The following is a 19,933-nucleotide window of genomic DNA, read 5'->3' as shown; positions in this document are numbered from 1 at the left end:
ATTTTCAACGATAGGTAACTTAAGGTCGTGGTTGTTGCAGATCATTATAATATAGAAACATGCAAGTCACCCACTTACTAGTATTTTCGAATAAATAGTGTACTACACATAGTATATGTCATTAATATTTTCTTTTTGATCTATCCTAGAATAAATAATATTACACATCATGATATGTTAAACATTACATTACATATCGTTAATAACATCGTGCTCTTATCAATTATAGAAACATCATAACATGTTTACACATGCTAACTTGTTAAATACTACATTACATATTGTTAATAACATGGTGCTCTTATAATATAGAAATGTCATGCCATGTTTATACATCATGACTTGTTAAACACTACACTATATATCGTTAATAACATCGTGCTCTTATAATTATAGAAACGTCATGACATGTTAAACACAATTAGTCTAAAAAAATTCTTCCTTCTTGAATTCAAAATCCAAAGTCCATAGATACATGACTATACAAGTTGCAAAATAAGTCCTCTAGCAACGTTTTTCCAATTGGTAATAAACACATTTTGTCTTGTCCCCACTCAACCATAGTAATACCTATATATCCTATATGAGAAAAACTATAAATTGCTCAAATATAACTACGTGAAAGTGTATGCATTAAACTTATTATTTCTCCATAAAAGATAATGAGGCTCTCACGTGGAAATATTTGCAAATCAAAATGCAACATTCTTTTCATGACCAAACAACATATGAGATTGGTACTCCCTATTTCAAAGTGCTTTAAATTGAGTAAACTCGGAGCTCGTAGATTCAAGATCACTAGCTCGTGGAATCCGGGGTTCAACCACTACTCTGTTGGAGATAGAGAAGTGGCTGAACTTCGGGACAAGTGGATGGAATTTCAAGGGATTAAGAATTGGGAAGGCTTGCTTGATCCACTTGATGATGATCTTCGTAAGGAGATCTTGAGGTATGGGGAATTCGTTGAAGCAGTCTGTCGTTGCTTTGACTTTGACATGTCCTCACCTACATACGCCACATGTCTTTATCCTAAGAGTTCAATGCTGACAGACTGCGGACTAGACAAGACCGGTTACAAGGTGGTCAAGAACTTGTATGGCACGAGCGTGGTCCAAATGCCACGATGGACTAAAAAGACGTTCCCGAACCTGGCGTCTCCGCAATCCAGCTGGATTGGTTACGTGGCCGTTTGCGACGACGATAAAGAGATCTCAAGGCTCGGGCGCCACGACGTGGTGATTGCTTATCGAGGTACCGCCACCTCATCCGAATGGCTCGAGAATTTTCACGCTACGTTGACTTGCTTACCAGACGACATGATGACGTCTAACAAAAATTATGATCAACCCATGGTACAAAGTGGACTCTTGAGCTTATAAACAACAAACACCCAATGTGATCAAAGTTTGCAAGACACAATTAGAGAAGAAATCGGCAAGATTGTTGATAAATATAGTGATGAACCATTAAGTATAACTATCACAGGACATAGTCTTGGTGCTGCCCTTGCAACATTAACAGTGTATGATATTACTACAAAATTTAGTAACGCACCCATTGTGAGTGTTGTATCATTTGGAGGGCCTAGAGTTGGAAACAAAAGTTTTCGATGCCAATTAGAGAAAAGTGGTACAAATGTTCTCCGAATCGTCAACTCCGATGACCCCGTTACAAAAGTTCCGGGGTTCGTCATCCACGACAATATTGATGATGTGGCAGAAAGAGAGACTACCCACGTGGCATCCACGAGGATGCCAAGCTGGCTACAAAAATGCATGGAGGATACCCAATGGGTGTATGCTGAGGTAGGCAAAGAACTTAGACTAAGTAGCAAAGACTTATGTCCACAAATAATAAACAAAGGGAACGTTGCCACATGTCACGATCTCAAGACATATCTACACTTAGTAGACAATTTTGTAAAAGTGGAACACAAGAGAGAGAAACCCATTGATTGTTCGGGTTGACCTAGCGATTAATGAATTGTTAGTTGATCAGCATCATAAGGTCTTAAGTTTAAATTTCAGTAGAGCTATCTTCTCATCTTTTTTAGCGTTGATGGACACTGGATAGAGTTATGTCGATAACAAATATACATATATATATTCTATACAATTAATCGAGGTGCGTATAAGTTGACCCGAACACTATGAAAGAAGTGAGGCTCTATTTTGAGAAAAAAAAACTTCTATATTCACTAGATACAAAGAATCGGACCACATGTATATTTTTTGAAAATCCACACCAAAAATGTGTGTTATGTGAAAATTGTACAAAGCCACGTACATTATTTTTTTTCTGATCCTACAGAATTATTGCCCATACTTTATAGGTTGGCAATATTTTTAATGTATATATAACAATCAAATAATAAAGTCAAATAGTTCTGAATCTTTCTTGAATTATGTGCATGTTAATATATTTATTGTCCTAGTTGAGTTTCATATCATATAGTATATGGATTAAGGATTAATTTCATTTCATATAAAAGAAAATAATAATTTTTCACCAAATTAATAAGGTTCATATATCGATAAGTCACACTAACAATGTTCCACATCATATGTAAGGAACAAGCTAATTAGGAGTGGATTGTGAATCATGCGCGATTTCAATTCTCGTATGTTGTCTATCCATTTATTAATAAATAGATCAATTTCATCAACTTGATATATAAGAAAAATATGTTCGATATATTTGTAGGAATCCTTACTTTCTTGCCTATACTTCACAGGTTAGCAATGCTGTAATTTCTGAATTAGTTAAAACTTCAAATCAAACATGAGATAAAATTAATTTAAAATTTATTTTTTTGATTATCATTCTTATATCATATGACAAACGACTTCTTAATTTATATGTGGTTGAGTGTTATTCTAAGAATGACACCATGCATGTTTCAATTTCATTGACCTAATATGATTTTTTCGAAATCATATCTACAGTATTATGAAAACACGTAAAGGCGATGGTAATGAAAATATACAACACTTCCAGTAAATGAGACATATATATCCTTTTTGTTAATAGAATTAAATTTATCAAATTAACAAAAAAATTAAAATATATTTTTTAATTCCAAAAATACTACCTGACTTTAAGAAAATCACCTTACACATTTTTTTAACCCCTCTAGACTAGACCCAAATTTTAAGAAAAACTCAATCTCTCTTCTATTCCGTCATCACCTTGATGACCAAGTAAAAGAAGGATTGAATTTTTCTTAGTTGAATATGGTCTGGATGGGTAAAAAAATGAGTGAGATAATTTTTTTAAAGTCATCAGTCATGTGACATTTTTTAAATTAAAAAAAAGTTGATTTTAGGATATCTTTTTTTTTCAATTTAGTTAATATAAATTTGTTAACAAAAGGATATATGTACACCATTTGTTAGATGGAAGAGTATAGATAACCATTTTTAACAGAGAATATATCCACTTAAAATCACAAAATTTAAAAATATATTTATAAAATAAATAAAATCGAACTGGCCAAACCAACGTACACTTCTAACTCTAAAATAAAATAAAGAAAACATCTATAAGTTTCCAAAATAAATTCGTTTCTTAAAAGCCACTAACTAGTCGTTTTTTTAATGCACTTATATATTTTTTTTGGTTGGATTCAATGTTCTAAAAAAGAAATGGAAAAAATCACGTTTAAGTTTTTTTTTTTTTAAAAAAATTGCCAGCTGCAGATGTGAATGTAGAGTGTTACAGTTGGATCATATTTATATGAACTCGATATTTTCGACGTTTATTGCATATTTATAGATAAAGTTTCAAAAAAGGTGAATCTATATATCTTTATCTACTAAAACATGACAACACTTCTTTCTTTTTTCCTCTCATATATTTCAACATGCATCCTCGTTCTTATTCGTTCCGTTTAATTTATGCGTTAAAATTTGAATAAGCACGAAGTTTAAAAAAAAATTAAAAAATTACTTTTATTGTTTTATATTAGTTGTCATGTTTCACTTATCGAAAGTCAAATTATATACACTTTTGATTAGTATTTTAAAGATAAACTTTTTCGTCAAATTAACATGAAAAAAATTGCAACTTGTAATACTTATCATATAATTTTTTAATATCGAATTTTTAAATCAAACAATAATATCAACATAACAACACAACCATTATTATTTACTAATGCATGCATTACTATTACACTTTAGTAAGCATTATTTCTATAGACCCTGCCAAATGACCCTTTAAAGCATTTTCCTTAGATTTTATAAGATGTTTAAGGTATATATAAGAAGAAAAAAAACATTTTATTATTTTTGTTATTATTGTTTTTTTCTTATAAAATTAAGTAAATTCATATAAACTTTCAAATATTTTATGGTCATATGTTCTTAACAATTTACTCAAGTTTGATGATGAGTTAATTTTTTTTGGATGGTCACTCAACTCAGGAGAATATTCTATTAAAAGGGCGCAACCATGGATTAGTGGGGATTCAACTCATGAGAATATTTAGTTAGACTCCAATACAGTCATCAAACACCACGGATGAAGCAACCTTGGGCGAAAGAAAGTCAAGTGCACAGAGGTTAAATGTTACTATTATGAACGTATATTTAACTTGTCATGTCCTTAAAACAACTAAGAAGAAAACCTACATTCACCTTTCGTCAAATTTTTGGCTCCGGCTTTGGACACCGGGTGGGGGAAATATAAAGTACTAACATCAGTCTTCTTGACATTGATAGCTTTCTGCTGAACTGTGAAAGAACTTCATTTAGACACAAAAAAAAAACTCTTACCAACAAGCTGGTCCAATGTCAAACGAACATTGATAAATAATGCTAATATTGACATGTTCAGAATTACAAACTATTCGATAAAACACAAATTCAGACTAAAAAATATATTTGGGACAGAAGCAAACTTCCCTAATGTTCAATCAGACCACAAAATAGACATGACAGCGACGAGACAGCAAAGGAAATATTACAGTAGCAAACAATTTTTTGTACTCAGGATGAGCAACAGCCACCACTCTGTGTCACTGGCTGTCCACGGATATTCACTGTCGGAGGCTTGGCAGAGTTTGAGGCTGGTTGGCTTGCCATCCTGCATTTAGGAGAGAATCAGAGAAAGAAACAATAGAGTGAGCAAAAGAAGCATCGGTGAGATTAGTTTATCTCTTTTAGATGCAAAAAGATCATTTGGAGGACAACTAGACAACATCAAAATGAAGCTGAACTCTACTTATAACCAATTGGACCTGGTTGGCCCAAGACTAACCACTCCAACCAGATAGAAAAGGCCCAAAACCATCTGGCCAACAGGAGGAAGGAGAGTGTTTGGCAAGCGAACAGACCGGTGAACTAAAAGGGCATAGCCGAGAGCTAGCTCAGTTGGAACGAAATTCTAGCTCTTGCTGAAAACATCTTTTCTTATGAGGTTGTGTACAACAGCCGTAACCACACAAGTTTTCATCAGACCTTGCACCCGATTATTCATGCTGGAAGTATGGACTGTCAATTGCACCCAAAGGAAAGAAGAAGAAGATAAACCAGATCTCCAACAGTTGAATGTGGCATTTGATAAGGCTAGTTTTCTGAACTAGAAATATCACAGGCTTGGGACAAAACTTCCACAATAATCATTCTTATAAAAGATGATATAAAGCATATAGGCATTAGGTAACGAAAAAGCAAAACACCTAAATTGCACCACAGATCAGGCTTGAGCAAATTAGGAAGGCAACACGACATACTAAAATTTTACCGCCACCTGAAAATGAGATACATGCTTACCTATTTTTGATAGCACCAGTCATAGCCATGAAAGCCTGTTCGACATTTGTAGCATCTTTAGCACTGGTCTCCAAGAATGGAATACCGATTTCATCAGCAAACGCCTAAGAACGAATTGGTCTATCAGTATAGTTTGATTTAGTGGCAAAGAATTAAATGTAGAAAATGGATTTACCTTAGCCGTTTCATATGAGACAACTCTGTTTGCAGTAAGATCAGCCTTATTCCCAACAAGAATTTTGTTAACGTTGTCACTAGCATAACGATCAATTTCACTCAGCCACTGTTTTACATTATTGAAGCTCTCTTGATCTGTCACATCATACACAACCTATGCAAGAGGCCATCAGAAAACATCAAAAGATGCAGAACACCATTGATGATAGACTTTACGGGAAAGCACTAACTATTGTGTTCAATTATACCATTTTCAAAAAAAAAAAAAAAGCACTTACAATTATGCCATGGGCTCCACGATAGTAGCTGCTAGTGATGGTCCTGAAGCGTTCTTGTCCAGCTGTATCCCACTATATGAAGTAAAAAAAGAAAAATCAAGGACCTATGTTCCAATTAAGAGTTTGGCTTGAATAAAATTAGCAATATAAAAAGACTTTAAACACAACTGGAAGTGAAGTCTTACAATCTGAAGTTTTATAGTCTTCCCATCTTGCTCTACGGTACGGATTTTCTACATGAAAAGATTTGGCAAGATGAGTATATACATTTATTTAAGAATGGGATGGCAGAATAAGATCACAGAAGATTCCAACTCTATATAAATGAAGTAGCTCAGAAACTACAGTGGTATTTACTTACAAAATCAACTCCAATGGTGCTTATGTAACTTTCCAGATATGTGTCATCCTGATGGAAATACATGACAAACATTCAGCGCCATTTACAGAAGATAACTTTAACCACATTAAACTATATTCTGATAACTTTCCATTGCAAAGGTGAGAATATCCAAGAACTCTTAAAAAATCTCAAACAATAAAGCTCCATAAGCAGCAAGATGCATCATCAATTAATCAGTGGTTTTATACTGTGAACATGAAACTAGGAAAGTATCAAACTAGTGCCTTAGGAAGGAGGGACAAATATGATGCCAGAACTAGTTTACTTATCTACATGGTTATTGTACTTCATTTAAATAAGTTTGACTTCATTGTAGTTTTTCCATTTACTTTGTCCATATAATTGTTGTTCGTTATCATAATTATTTTTTCTGGCACTGCAACAATATTTTGTTTCCTTTGTGCCTTTCTTCGAGAATAACTTCGTTTTTAGTGAATTTTATACTAGAAACCAAACATATTTCGACACTTTTTATATGTTTTTTGGCCTTTGACAACACGTAACTCATAGACAGCTCATTAAAGCTAACAAACAAGAACAGGAAACTGGAATGGCGGTGTGTATGGCCAGTATGCTCCCCTATGACTTCCGTCCTTTTGATTTGTTAAAAGAAGAAATACAGTAGTACAACTAATTTTATGATCAGAAAACTTACGGCAAACCTCAGAAGAAGACATGATTTCCCAACACCAGAATCACCAATGAGCAAAAGCTTAAACAGGTAGTCACTGCAAGCAGAGAACAACAGATAAGGCATCACATCATAAAGTTTATTAGCTTGCAAGATGTATGCCTCTCTATGATATATTTTGCTGTGTACTGTGATTAACTTTTCATTTTAATCCTAACAACCATCATATAAAGCAATTTACACTGTTATAGCATGGTTACATGAACTTATCAAGAAAAAAAACATGGTTACATATGACTACTAAGATAACTAGTTCAGGAAAGAGAACATTTAAGGATTTTATCCCATTTGATAGGATAAAGTTATCTAAAATAATTATGCCTCCATGGAAAGTTGGTTTTAGGAATCCTCAATATCCATTCCTATCATATACTATCATGTTTACTCACGCATAGATAACACACATAAATAATACCCAGAAAGAATCACCCACTAACTCTGGAATATGTAAGAAAATAGGGGATAGGGCTAATCAGGATCTAGTACACTTCTACACTTCCCTGGAATGCACCTGATAAAGTTTAGGGCTATGTTAGGTGACACATCATCCAAGTTTTCTAGACCGAGCCTTTGCTGAAGTAGGATCAAGAACTAAGATCAAGCTGGTTTCAACTTAAACCACTTTACCTGATTTCCCCAAAGAAAAAGAAAAACAACTGACTTGACAATATCATTTATCTGGCGAAATATCACTGAAACAATTTCAGACAATTTAGAGGTAAGAATCAACTTTAAGAGCGTTGCCTCAAGTGTCAAAAACTCGAGATATGGAGAAGCATTTTACATAGTAGATTATTTAAGATAAGTAGGAGTAAGGCATATATAAGCACTGCAAATTTAGCCAATGAGGTAGGAGTGAGTTGAGGTGAGATTAGATGGAATAGAGGTACCTACATATAAACTGTTTAGATATATGGTCTTTATATTCCAGAAAAATGGAATGATAAATGAAAATGTTATGCATAGGACTAAAGTAGGAAGGTTGAAATGGATGAGTGCCACAGTACAATGTGATCTGAATATCTAGAAAAGTGAAAAGCTAGTTCCATAGCACGACTGTAAGGTAATAATGCTGTATGAGTGAATGTTGGGCCTTATATATCCCCAAGACGAAATCACAGAGATGCGAATGTTAAAACAGTTGTGTCTCATACAAGATTAGATAAAATTAGATATGATCACATCCATCAGAAGGTGCAAGTAGCGCATATAGAGAACAAAACGAGAGAATGTCATTTGAGATGGTCTCTGACCACATGTTATGTAGGCCTCCAGATGCATCGGTTCTTAATGCGAAAATATGATGATTGAAATGTTAAACGAAGAAGTGGTAACCTAAATCATATGGAAAGAAATTATCTCAAAGGACTTGAAATATCTCAAAATCCAGACAGATCTAGAAAAAGAGAAAAAGTTGGAAGTCAGAAAACTGCACAGGTGATACCAACTAGAAGATTAGTGCTCTCAAAATACACTAGTATATTAGAAATATAACCTGCATTGCTCGGATCCTCCAAAATGTTGTTGGGCATGCATTGGATCCTCCAAAAGTTATATATTTTGGAGGATCCAACTTGGGTGCGGCAACATTTTTAAAGGACCCAAGCAACACAGAATATATTAGAAGAAGTGGTAACCTAAAATCATATGGAAAGAAATTATCTCAAAGGACTTGAAATATCTCAAAATCCAGAGAGATCTAGAAAAAGAGAAAAAGTTGGAAGTCAGAAACCTGCACAGGTGATACCAACTAGAAGATTAGTGCTGTCAAAAGATTATAGTATATTAGAAATATAATCTGCATTGCTCGGATCCTCCAAAATGTTGTTGGGCATGCATTGGATCCTCCAAAAGTTATATATTTTGGAGGATCCAACATGGGTGTGGCAACATTTTTTAAGGACCCAAGCAACACATAATATATTGACTAGAATATATTAGAGAACTCGTAATGTTAGATTATATCCAAAGTACATAGTATTGAAATACTATGGACCCAAATAAAGACATCATGATATTGAAAATTCATACAGCCGACCTCAACAAGGCCAATTTTTGGTCATATACTTGTGAAAGCTACATGGACTATATATCTCAAAGAACTAATTTTTTTTATATTCTAATGTTCAACCAGCATCCTTTGTTGTGGTCATATACTTGTGAAAGCTACATGGACTATATATCTCAAAGAACTAATTTTTTTTATATTCTAATGTTCAACCAGCATCCTTTGTTGTGGTCATATACTTGTGAAAGCTACATGTACTATATATCTCAAAGAACTAATTGTTTTATATCCTAATGTTCAACCAGCATCCTTTGCTGTTGTTCTTGTTGATGTAAATTATGGTAGTGCAAAAACACTGATGTTTTGGATTGACTTCATCAGGAGTAGGTTCCGAGGGAAATCAAATACAACTTCAAGTTTTGAACAATACGTCATAACCACATCAAAGATATAGTTGAACAGAAAGCCATTTGGAATTGTATCAGATCCTTCTACAACATGCACATAAAGCAAAAAATCCTAATTTATCCATCGTGCACTAAACAATCATTGTTTTAACATCTCCCGTAAGTATTCGCGTATAAATTTGCTAAACAAATACACAAAGCTGATGGTAATACGCTTAAGGATGAAATGTGTTGCATTTTCACCCTCCTCCCGGCCCTCAAAGACATTTAATTGGATCCAACGAACATACATCTCACAATTTCCCTAACCGATGTAAAATTGAACAGAAAATCAAGCGATAATCATTAATCCCAAAAGGTTTGCAGCTGAATTCCGATTATAATGACTTAGGGTTCACAGATATATTCGCTAATCTCAGATACATTAGGACGCTATCTCAATTCAGGCAAGAAAAAATCCATAGTTCTCGAAACTGAATGCTTAATGACAAATAATCAAAACGAAATCTGGACAAATTAATCTGCGAGATTATTATAAAGCTGATTTATTTAAATGCTTCAAAAAAAAATGATGCGATAAATAGAACTTACTATTCAGGATTCATTGCGATCGACGGGCGATGAAATTCGCCGGTGACGGAGGGATTTACCGGCGAGAATTGACCGGAATCTGAATCTTCGTGGGAGAATTAAAGAGACGTCAAGAAAGCGTTGAAATTTGAGAATGAAGAGAAATTGCTTTTTCCTTTGGTTGTTTTAATATCTTTTCATTTATTTCACTTAATTTATTCTTAAATATATATACTCATTTTTTTCCTTTAATTTTTTTTTTTACTTCTCCTTGTTAAAATAAGTGTTATAATTAATATTCAATTAACATTAAATTAAAGAGTTATTTGGCTAATTTATCTCCTCAAATTATTAAGTATTAAGAAAAATATGTCATTTCACCTACCTTAAATATATGTGCTACACCAAATATATTTTAGTAAAGCTAGTTTTTTTTTTATTGAATGCAAAAAAAAACTTATTTTCAAAATTTAAATCAAACCCAAATATTAATTAAATGAAATGGCAAAGAACAGGACACAACTTAAATATGTGTGTTTTAGTAAATTAGTTTATTATAATGAAATGTAAATTTTATTTTTTTTAAAAAGAAAAATTTAAAACCATATCCAAATATTCATCAAATGAGATGAGAGTGAGGTGGGGATCGATTTTTTTATCTCTTCAAGAAGCTTTTGGCCTAATAAATTTTATATTACTCGATATGTTCAATTAAGACTTTGTATATGTATAATAAAAGGGCATGCAAGATTTACAGTATAATTAATTCTAGAAAATTGAGATATCAATATACGAACATTCGAAATCACTTTCAACATTAAAATATATTCATACAAACAATAATGTACGTATGGTCTATGAATTATAATTGATCAAAGGAAAGGATAACTAAGAATGCCTAATTTCATCCTAATTGAGAGGAAGATAAAAGGTAATATACTCGTGTAAAGTACGTACTCTAAACTAGTTAGTCAAAACGTAATTAAAGAGGTTTAATTTTAGCCTAATGTTAAATTTCATCTAAGCTAAAAATAGTGATTAGTGATCGTTAATCGTACACGTATCCCAATGGAGTAGTAAATAAATACTCAAATAAAATTTTCAAAGCAAAGGAGATAACAAATGGAATTAGTGTATCTTCTCTGCTCTATACTCTCCACTTCCTTCACTTCCTTCTTCCTGTCTCTTCTCCTCCTTTTTCGCCTTCTGCTCCGCCGATTAGGTGACGCCGCCGGAGATGTAGCCGGAGCCGGAGCCGGAGAAGGAGACGGAGAAGACTCCGTTTCTCTTTATGAAGGAACTGTATGGCACGAACGACGTCGTCCGGTTCACCATTCATTTCGATATCCGGTTCGTTACGCACTTATTGACCTTGATCGTTCGTCTAATCCGCCATCTGATCACTTCTCAGCTCATGAAGCTCGTCGCATTTCTGGCACTACTGGTCCAGTGTAAGTGTTGATCATCTAATTACCTTTCGATAGATTGATAGAAAGAAATAATTCACATATGTGTTTTTAGTTTTAAAGTTTATTTTGATTGTTACTTAAATTTTGTTGCAGCGTAACACGAAGAGTTTATTTCCTCTATAGTATAATACGATACATTATGAAACATTATGATTTGTGGAACGATTGAGTGTGATGTTGTTACATTGTTTTTCTTCTCATTTCGTCTAATTATTACTTAATGATCGTATTTTATTATTAAGCCACCTATTTATAGTAGCTCTATCCAGTATCTTACTCTATTTTTGTTGGTTAATCCTGATGTGTGACATTATGTAATGACGGGAAACGATACGATCTATCCAAATGATGCATTATGAAACAATATGTAGTAACCATCCAAGTAGAGTGGGGGTATTTTTCTTTTTAGTTTTTCTCTTGAATTGAACTTGTTTTGTGAGATACTATCAAATGGGATTTATTTATTCAGCTGAATTGCAACTGCGAATTTCTAATACTAAAAGTACTTATTTTGAAATACTGTAGAATTATTCTCAGTTAGTCGTAGATGCCTGCCTCTCTGATTTCTCAACAGTTTCTCATTGATGGGGAAAATATTGTTGTGATGTATGTTTTCCATGGTTGAGTTCTTCTTGGTTAATGATTTAGTTTAAAATTAAACTATGAATTCCATCTTTTGGTGTCTTTATGCAATACATCATGACATCTTGAGGCATTGGCATGGACAAAGTATCACTTGTGCACACGAAATTGGACACCCGATAGTTCAAAAGCTGTAAATGATTTAGTGTTTTTAGTGCTATGGACTCTTGGACTGATTATTCATCTTTTTAAAAGCAGTTTCTTGTTGACAATACCGCCCAGTGTGGGATATGTGCAAAATCCGTTGAGTTTGTATTATTGCTATGATACTGAAGGCTCCTTGCAGAATTTGAAGAAATGCATTGCTGAGGTGAATCATTCTAATTGATAAGTAATCAAAGCCTAAATTGAAAAATACTGTCAAAGTCTCAGACAAGGGCCTGTGTACCATCGATAATCTACTATCAGCAACCAAGATTTGTTACCTAAAATGCTCCTCACACTTTTTACCCCGAGCAAATTAAAAAGGAAGTTCTACTGTACCCAACTGTTTTGCCTTTCTGCTAATTTCCACCCGCTGCATGTCCAGTTTCATTTTCCTTAGATCAAACAGTCAAGTTATATATCATGAGTTTGGCTATTTGCTGACTGAATTCTTTCTCAGGTGACTAACACCCCATGGGGTGAAAGGGTATCATTTCTGTTCAACCCAAACTCAGATGTAGTTGCAAAATCTCTTCATGTTAGTCCTTTCATGGTAAGCCATCTTTAGGGATCACCTTGCCTTTTACTCCCCCTCTTTCAATTTGTTAGTCTGGTTTTGACTTGACATGAAGTTTAAGAAAATAAAGAAGATTTTTGAATTTTGTGGTCTTAAACTAAAGATATGCCAAATGTACCAATTTTTTTTTTAATCTTGTAGTCTTAAACATGTCGTGCGAAAGTTGGAATTAAAGAGTTACCCCAAAGAAGTAAAGAGACATTTTTTTTAAACGGACTAAAAAAGAAAGTAGGACAAACAAACTGAAACCGAGGGAGTATTTACTTACATCTATCTCTAGCTTAATCTGATTTTAGTGACCTTCGAAAAGTGATGCATAACATCGATGTCATGCTCTTGATTTGTTATCTCGTACTGTTCATGAAGCTTGTTCTTTCTATCCCATCTTTTGTGCTGATATCTTATGTTGCTTTCTCCTTGGAGATTATATTCTTATTATTATACAAACCTCTTTTGTAAAGGTTGCGATGGTTTAGAAATGCATAGAATTTGCTAAGTTACCTGTTATTGTGTCCAAGATACTTAAGGCATTTAAACAATTTTGGTGGCACGTCCTTGCTTTTGCTGAACCTGAAACAGAACTCTTTTCTTGTCACTGTTTTTATAGTTTTCTGCCATTACTAGGGCCGGTATATGCAGTGTGGTTAGGTACTTGAGCATATGCATTCACTCTCTGACAAGTACGAATAGACTAATGTAATGAGGCTGAACAAGCTATTGATCCTTTTAAACCCTTGCTATATGACTTGTCTACCATCCTGAAAGGTTCCTACTATTCTAATCCTGGTATTTCAGGACTTTGTTTGGTGCTCAGTTGTTCAGTCTCACATACTTTTTCTTGTTTGATAGATTGGATTTTCCTACGTTAAGACTCTTCATTAAAAATTCCAATTTCATCTTATTTTTGGATTTAACTTAGTCGTTGATATTCATTAGTAGCTTTGTGGAGTTGATTGCAGGATATGCTAGGAAACTGGACCATGAAAACAAATACACCTGGGGATAATCTATTTGTAACAATTTCAGTAAATCATCCGAAACATGGTGAATATTTCTCAGCTTCATTGATGGCCAAAAGAGTATCATCCTCCACACATACTGATCTAGATTTATTTTTCTGGCTAATGCCTCACAAGGTTGCATTAGGGATATATTGGCAGGTAAGCCCTTTAGACTGGAAATAAATTCGTTGTTGATAACTGAATATCTGCAATAGTTTCAATAAGCATCTGTTAATGCATCTTAGTTCAATGGGAAATGATTTTCTTGGTTGAATCTATGTTGTATGCTCGCTCTTTTTACTCCTAAATGACAAGTTTCTGCCTCGTATTCGGTTTTTCCTGCTCCAAATTAATTAGAAGATCCTCCAAAACTTGAATTTTTTTGCTTTTAGTTTTCTCACTGCATGCTTGATGCGCAAACCAGAAGTATTCTCTCATGAATCATGTTTATTAATGTATTGGTAATAAATGTACCGGGATGAAGACTCTTTGACCCAACACGTGGCAAGCGCAGAAGGAACACATAGTCAACCCCGAGTCAGCTGGTGCCAACTTGGCCAAAGACCTAAGATCTCTTAACCTGTCCGATAGGTCCAAGAGCCCAGACAATTCACCTTCCCGACGCCAGCCAAACTCTGAATATCAGGGATTTCATTTTATCACATCCAACAACCACTGTCTTGTCCCCGGGAGGTGCAGGAGGAGATCTAGGAGTCGGTTAGAGTTAGGTTATCATATAAATATCACCTTTTTTCACATGTTGATACACATTGATACATTGATTTATACACACTGTAGCACAATCGTTGTTCATGCATTGCTCATTACTATTGTTGGCTATCGATGAGCTCGCTGCAATCACTAACATTCATTCTCTCTTGTTGTTATTTCAATATGATTTTTTACTTCATTACTGCCTTTAAGTTATTTTTGTTACAATTAGTATAGGAATGACATTCATTCCCTTTCTCCTTTTCACTATATACATCTCAGGCTCTTAAGCTTTGGTGGAAGGGTGTTCCTTTCTTGCAACATCCAAGGTACTACAATCCTAGATACAGAGAAGAAGCCATACTATCTGATGAGAAGCTTCAATGTTGTCCGGTGTTTGTATATGAGACACAGAACAATCAACAGGCTGGAGAGCACTGTTCCAATCCTGCAGATCACTCAACTTCAAGACATCATGGCTTCACTTGGAGGGATGCAAAATGGCCCTGGTGCTAACAGGAATGCAGTAAGTGTCTAAGATATAACGTTAAGATCTTTCTCTTTCTCCAGGGCCAGTTTTTTAATGTTCCAGTACTGTCTTGAAGTTTTGATTTGCATTGCGAAGTTAATATGTTTTTCTATGTTCAATTATTTTCTGCAAGAGTAGCTCAGCCTTTCGTAAATAAATGGCCCTCTTGACAAGAAAATTAAGAAAAGAGAGTCTGGGTAAGTGTTGATGTCAAACAATTTAGATTTTCAATTTTCATGATAACCTTACAAAGTCAAGCTAGTACATTAACAGCATGAGGAAATTGTTGTACTGCTATTTCTGGAAACACAATAAGTAAATTCCGATTCAACTTAAAAAATAGAGAAGATCAACTAAATTTGAGCTGAGAGGTCTATATTAACTATTAAGGCTGCACTTGGTATGGTGTAATACTTTCAATTGAAATGTTACCATAACATTTTTTGATAGTCAAAAACTTAAAATTAGGAACAAGGTGGGAGTGGCCTGGTGGAGAATATATGATATACATATTTAGTCCAAAAGTTTGCTAGAAGAATATATGTAATGCAAAAGGAAGCTAAGTTATTGCTCAAAGTCTTAGATAAAATAGGAGTGGTTCAACTCATACAGAACTAGGAAATAAGCATTCATTATAATAAATATTTTCTTCCATCTCCATCCTGGCTAGCTCGATTCATATCACCTGAAAGTAGCAAATTAACCACAGATCAATTAGGCACTTAAAATTGGGCTTCAATGCTATGAGCTTCTGAAACTAAATGAGATCTTGATAAAGTTGATCATTATGAGTCTTACAACGAATTCAAACAGTAAATAGATAAACAAATAAAAGAAAAGGTCCAGCTCATCTTTTAGTATCACCTAGTAAGAGGGTGTTGATTGAAATAAAAAGTTTTAGAAGAAGTAGGTTCGAATAAATTTGCTAGAAACAGATGGCACTAGCTACAAGTGAGTCAAATGTGATCTTACAAGCTGTGTATTTGTGCTATACACTATTGTTTGTCTTCTCTTAAAAATTGGAAAAAAGATAAGAAAAAATTCAGAAATGTTGGAACTCACTTAAAAGAGAAAAATTTGCCAATCAAATTGTGGAAAAATCTTCAAATAGTTATCTAGTACTGTTTAGACTGTCTATAGGGTGTGACCGTTCTCCAAATCCTGTTAACATGAGATGTTTTGTGCCCAAGACTGCTTTTTTAGTTATCTAGTGGAGTAAATTTTAATATATACTTCTTTTTTTAGGGAAAGGGAACTTAAAAGTACTTCTACTAAGTTCTTCAATGCATAAAGTACAAGGTAGGATCTTGGTAGGTGAGAAAGCGCAAAAATAGCTGCAGGGAAAAGTGATCCGTTCGTCTGTTTGTCCAAACTTCTAAAATCTTAAGTGTATTTTCTCGAAAATGCTTTTGAAAAAAAGTACTTTTGGGGAAAGAAGAGAACTTACTTGCACTTTGTTACAAGGATTGTTAACATCACAATAAGCTTCAAGAGTAATCAAAGCTTGATTGTCTAATTTCATGGCATAATTATAGCAAGGGCAGCTCTTGCCTAGTATGCTTCTGAATGTTGGACAGCATGCATCTATTGAGCTTGTTTTCGTCATGCAAGTTTTAACCTTTGCTTTATCAGCGGCACTGCATTTCAGCTTCGCCTGAGGGCGCAGCCGGGAGCTTGGGCTGGCAGAAATGGTTGCCACCGCTTCCACTGTGTCAGTCCTGCTCCCATCAGCTACCACTTTCTGGTACATTTTTTCACAAAATGCTTTGTTAGGTTCTAGCGATGACTTCTATTTTTGCTTTATATAGGATTCAAGTTCATCGAAAGGGGAAAACGCTATCTATCAAACAAGTTTTTATTTTTGTAAGACAAAGAAGGAAGAACTTACTTGAACACTTTTACATGGATTATTGATATCACAATAGCTCTGAAGAGTAATTAAAGCTTGATTATCCAAATCCTCTGCATAATTGTAACACTTACAATTAGCACCAATTGTCCTCTTAAATAAGGGGCAACACTTATCTATAGAGACTGTTTGTGTCATGCACTTCTTTATTTTCCCCTTATCACTATTGCTGCAACTAGTGGTCGCGCTAAAGTGCGACTGCGAATAGGTGGCGATGTTTTTCGCCATCGCTTGCTGATGGCTGCAGATGGCAACTGCAGCTATCAAGAACATGAGAATCACATACCCTCTAGTCATTTTCGTGATATCTAACCGTATTCGTTTTCTTCTCTCTAGCTACTATGAATCTTTTGTGTTGTACAAACCAATTAAGTTAGTAGTAATCTATTTATGCACATAAAATAGGATAGTCGTACTGTTTTAGAAAGTATTTAATAACAAGTGGATGAAAAAATAACATAAAGTTGACAACAAGTGGACATAATAATACGAAAAAGTTGAACACATGCTCGTAGAAAGAGGAAATAAGGTGATTAATTTGAATAATGTAACGGTAGGTAAGGAGGTAGATGCAAATGTTCATCCAATTTTTTTTCATTGAAAAACTATATTAAATATATGAAAATAAGAATTTTTTATATTTTTAGTAAAAATTTTGGATTCGCGACTAATATTAAGTTTGAATTTAGGAATCACTTCTCCCTATTTTTTTTAGATCTAAGTATTAGGATTTGGTTGAAATAACATTATGGTTTCCACATTCTCCCAAGTGCAACAGCAAATTTAATATTGCACACAATAGATTCTCCTAGCCGCCCCCTTTTGTTTAATAAACTTATTTTTACTTTTTGTCTGTTGGTTGAAAATTGAAAGTATCTAGAAGTGTTCTCCATTATTAACTACTAATAATATAAAATTTAAACAATATATCATTTGGAGTGGGATACGCATGCAACCATGTGATTGATGTGAATCCTACCTAGAATTTGAATGTATGATCTAAAATCAAAATTTTGAATTTCTTTGTCCTAATTTTTGGACTTTTTTTTAGCTTTCAACCCGCTGTTTGATGTCCGTATTGTAGTTCGACTAATTTGGATTTGCGCTGAATAAGACCTCATTCAGAACTTGAGAACTCTAATTAAAGAAGTAGCCCTATCTACTATACCATAACTATCCCTATTTACCTTATTTGATAGCATAAATAGCCTAGGTAAAAAAATGATATTTTGGTGAAAGCACTTCTCTTCCATTCTGTTCTTTTTATTATTGCTTAGTATTTGACATTTGATGTTCAATATTTGTTTTGGGATCCAATTAATTCAAATTCACACAGAAAAATCCCACTTTTGGAAGGTAAAGTATTCTCTACCAAAGGTGACTTCATAACTCAAAACTTTGAACTCGAGACCTTTGATTAAGGATAAAGAAATACTTGCCAAAATAAGATGCAGATTGAAGAACCTGAAATGGAACTTAACGTTTTTCTAGATAGATTATGGACTAGTTCAACTTGTGGAACAGCAGTAAGATAACAGTTGCAGCTGTCAAATCGAACTATTTCTTGGCAACTTGGACAATTTATAACGATGTTTGTCCCACATATCACTAGGAAGATCGAGATAAAAGAAAATGTGAACTTGGCACGAATGATATTTTATGATGCAGTATTCAGCATCAATTCTGGAAAAAAAGAACATAAAACTGAACAGAGATGACATTTGGCAAGTTCACCAACAATCAATGTTCATATAGAAGAATAAGAAACTATGGGATACAGAGTAGTTTTGTATATACACACTAAGAAATCTAATAATTTTTTTACTATGAATCCAATCTTTCATTGTAGTATTAACTTGAGGTCGTCATAGGAACCACTTTGGACACCATCATGCTTTTAAATCATGAAAATTTAAATCTGAAACAAATCATCAATTGACTACGTATCACATATCCAAACATATCCTAGATCTCTTCATAGTTAACCTCGTGATGATCAATATGGATGATGGTGAGATAGTTGAGATTATCAGACTCATGTATGGTTTGTACTTGTAGGAATAAAAACAATCTTGTTGGGAGAGTCATTTCCGAAATAGACCATACAAAATTGTGAAAATTCAAATTTAATTGGACTCCAATATGAATACTGAATATCGAAAGAGAAATTAAAAAAAAAAGGACTCATACATGAGAAAATAGCCAGAGTTGGAGTTATATCGATTCACTTTGTTCTGATATAAAGTGAACATATACAACAAATATAAAGCGAATTGATTTAGGGTGTGTTTGGTATGAAGGAAAATATTTTCCGGAAAATGTTTTCCAATTTTCTCATGTTTGGTTGGACTAAATGTTTTCCAAATCAACTCATTTTCCTCAAATTTAAGGAAAATGACTTCCCTTCTAAACTTAAGGAAAACATTTTCCAAAACTCTCTTCCAACTTCAAATTACAATTATTTTTTTTGTTGAAAAAATCAATTTATTTTGTCCCTACCCTCAAACCACCCCTCCCCCCCCACAAAAAATTTAAGTTTGTTTTTAAAATATATTTTCAATTTCAAAATTTTATTTTTTTCACCCCAACCCTCGACCCCCCACCCACCCCCCTACCAGCCCCCAGCCCACCCACCCCCCAAAA

At 34.0% G+C, this 19,933-nt stretch overlaps 3 protein-coding genes and 1 pseudogene across 3 annotated transcripts; 2 read left to right on the top strand and 2 right to left on the bottom strand.

The window, feature by feature from the left end:
• The first annotated feature begins 797 nt into the window (after positions 1–797).
• Positions 798–1,967, top strand: LOC125831108 (phospholipase A(1) DAD1, chloroplastic-like; annotated as a pseudogene).
• Positions 1,968–4,793: 2,826 nt separating this feature from the next.
• Positions 4,794–10,506, bottom strand: LOC125831243 (ras-related protein RABD2a-like). The gene is made up of 8 exons (XM_049510436.1): positions 10,330–10,506; positions 7,288–7,360; positions 6,591–6,638; positions 6,415–6,462; positions 6,230–6,301; positions 5,950–6,105; positions 5,775–5,878; positions 4,794–5,085 (listed from the first exon to the last, which is right to left on the bottom strand). Exons 1-8 carry the CDS (start codon positions 10,341–10,343, stop codon positions 4,989–4,991), a joined length of 612 nt encoding a protein of 203 aa, XP_049366393.1. The 5' UTR covers positions 10,344–10,506; the 3' UTR covers positions 4,794–4,988.
• A 907-nt stretch (positions 10,507–11,413) lies between these two features.
• Positions 11,414–15,659, top strand: LOC125831583 (uncharacterized). Its single transcript, XM_049510747.1, has 5 exons — positions 11,414–11,759; positions 12,618–12,729; positions 13,024–13,116; positions 14,100–14,300; positions 15,135–15,659. Exons 1-5 carry the CDS (start codon positions 11,431–11,433, stop codon positions 15,366–15,368), a joined length of 969 nt encoding a protein of 322 aa, XP_049366704.1. The 5' UTR covers positions 11,414–11,430; the 3' UTR covers positions 15,369–15,659.
• A 209-nt stretch (positions 15,660–15,868) lies between these two features.
• LOC125831584 (uncharacterized) lies at positions 15,869–17,647 on the bottom strand. The gene is made up of 3 exons (XM_049510748.1): positions 17,270–17,647; positions 16,829–17,122; positions 15,869–16,066 (listed from the first exon to the last, which is right to left on the bottom strand). Exons 1-3 carry the CDS (start codon positions 17,585–17,587, stop codon positions 16,058–16,060), a joined length of 621 nt encoding a protein of 206 aa, XP_049366705.1. The 5' UTR covers positions 17,588–17,647; the 3' UTR covers positions 15,869–16,057.
• Positions 17,648–19,933: the final 2,286 nt, after the last annotated feature.

The sequence above is a fragment of the Solanum verrucosum genome, unplaced genomic scaffold (genome assembly GCF_900185275.1).
Source record: "Solanum verrucosum unplaced genomic scaffold, falcon-dt-bn FXZP01000049.1, whole genome shotgun sequence".
In the NCBI taxonomy this organism is placed as follows: Eukaryota; Viridiplantae; Streptophyta; class Magnoliopsida; order Solanales; family Solanaceae; genus Solanum; species Solanum verrucosum.
The sequence above is the reverse complement of the archived record's forward strand: the minus strand, read 5'-3'. Positions and strand labels throughout refer to the sequence as shown.

What these genes read in the sequence shown, in the direction of transcription:
- LOC125831583 (XM_049510747.1), top strand. Translation starts at nt 11,431, where the DNA reads ATGGAATTAGTGTATCTTCTCTGCTCTATACTCTCCACTTCCTTCACT. An exon ending in TTCATGTTAGTCCTTTCATG is followed by an intron (nt 13,117 to 14,099) that starts GTAAGCCATCTT and finishes AGTTGATTGCAG; the next exon opens with GATATGCTAGGAAACTGGAC. An exon ending in CATTAGGGATATATTGGCAG is followed by an intron (nt 14,301 to 15,134) that starts GTAAGCCCTTTA and finishes TATACATCTCAG; the next exon opens with GCTCTTAAGCTTTGGTGGAA.
- LOC125831243 (XM_049510436.1), bottom strand. An exon ending in GTCTTCTTCTGAGGTTTGCC is followed by an intron (nt 6,639 to 7,287) that starts GTAAGTTTTCTG and finishes TATTTCCATCAG; the next exon opens with GATGACACATATCTGGAAAG. An exon ending in AGACTATAAAACTTCAGATT is followed by an intron (nt 6,302 to 6,414) that starts GTAAGACTTCAC and finishes TACTTCATATAG; the next exon opens with TGGGATACAGCTGGACAAGA.
- LOC125831584 (XM_049510748.1), bottom strand. Translation starts at nt 17,587, where the DNA reads ATGACTAGAGGGTATGTGATTCTCATGTTCTTGATAGCTGCAGTTGCC. An exon ending in ATCCATGTAAAAGTGTTCAA is followed by an intron (nt 17,123 to 17,269) that starts GTAAGTTCTTCC and finishes AAAATGTACCAG; the next exon opens with AAAGTGGTAGCTGATGGGAG.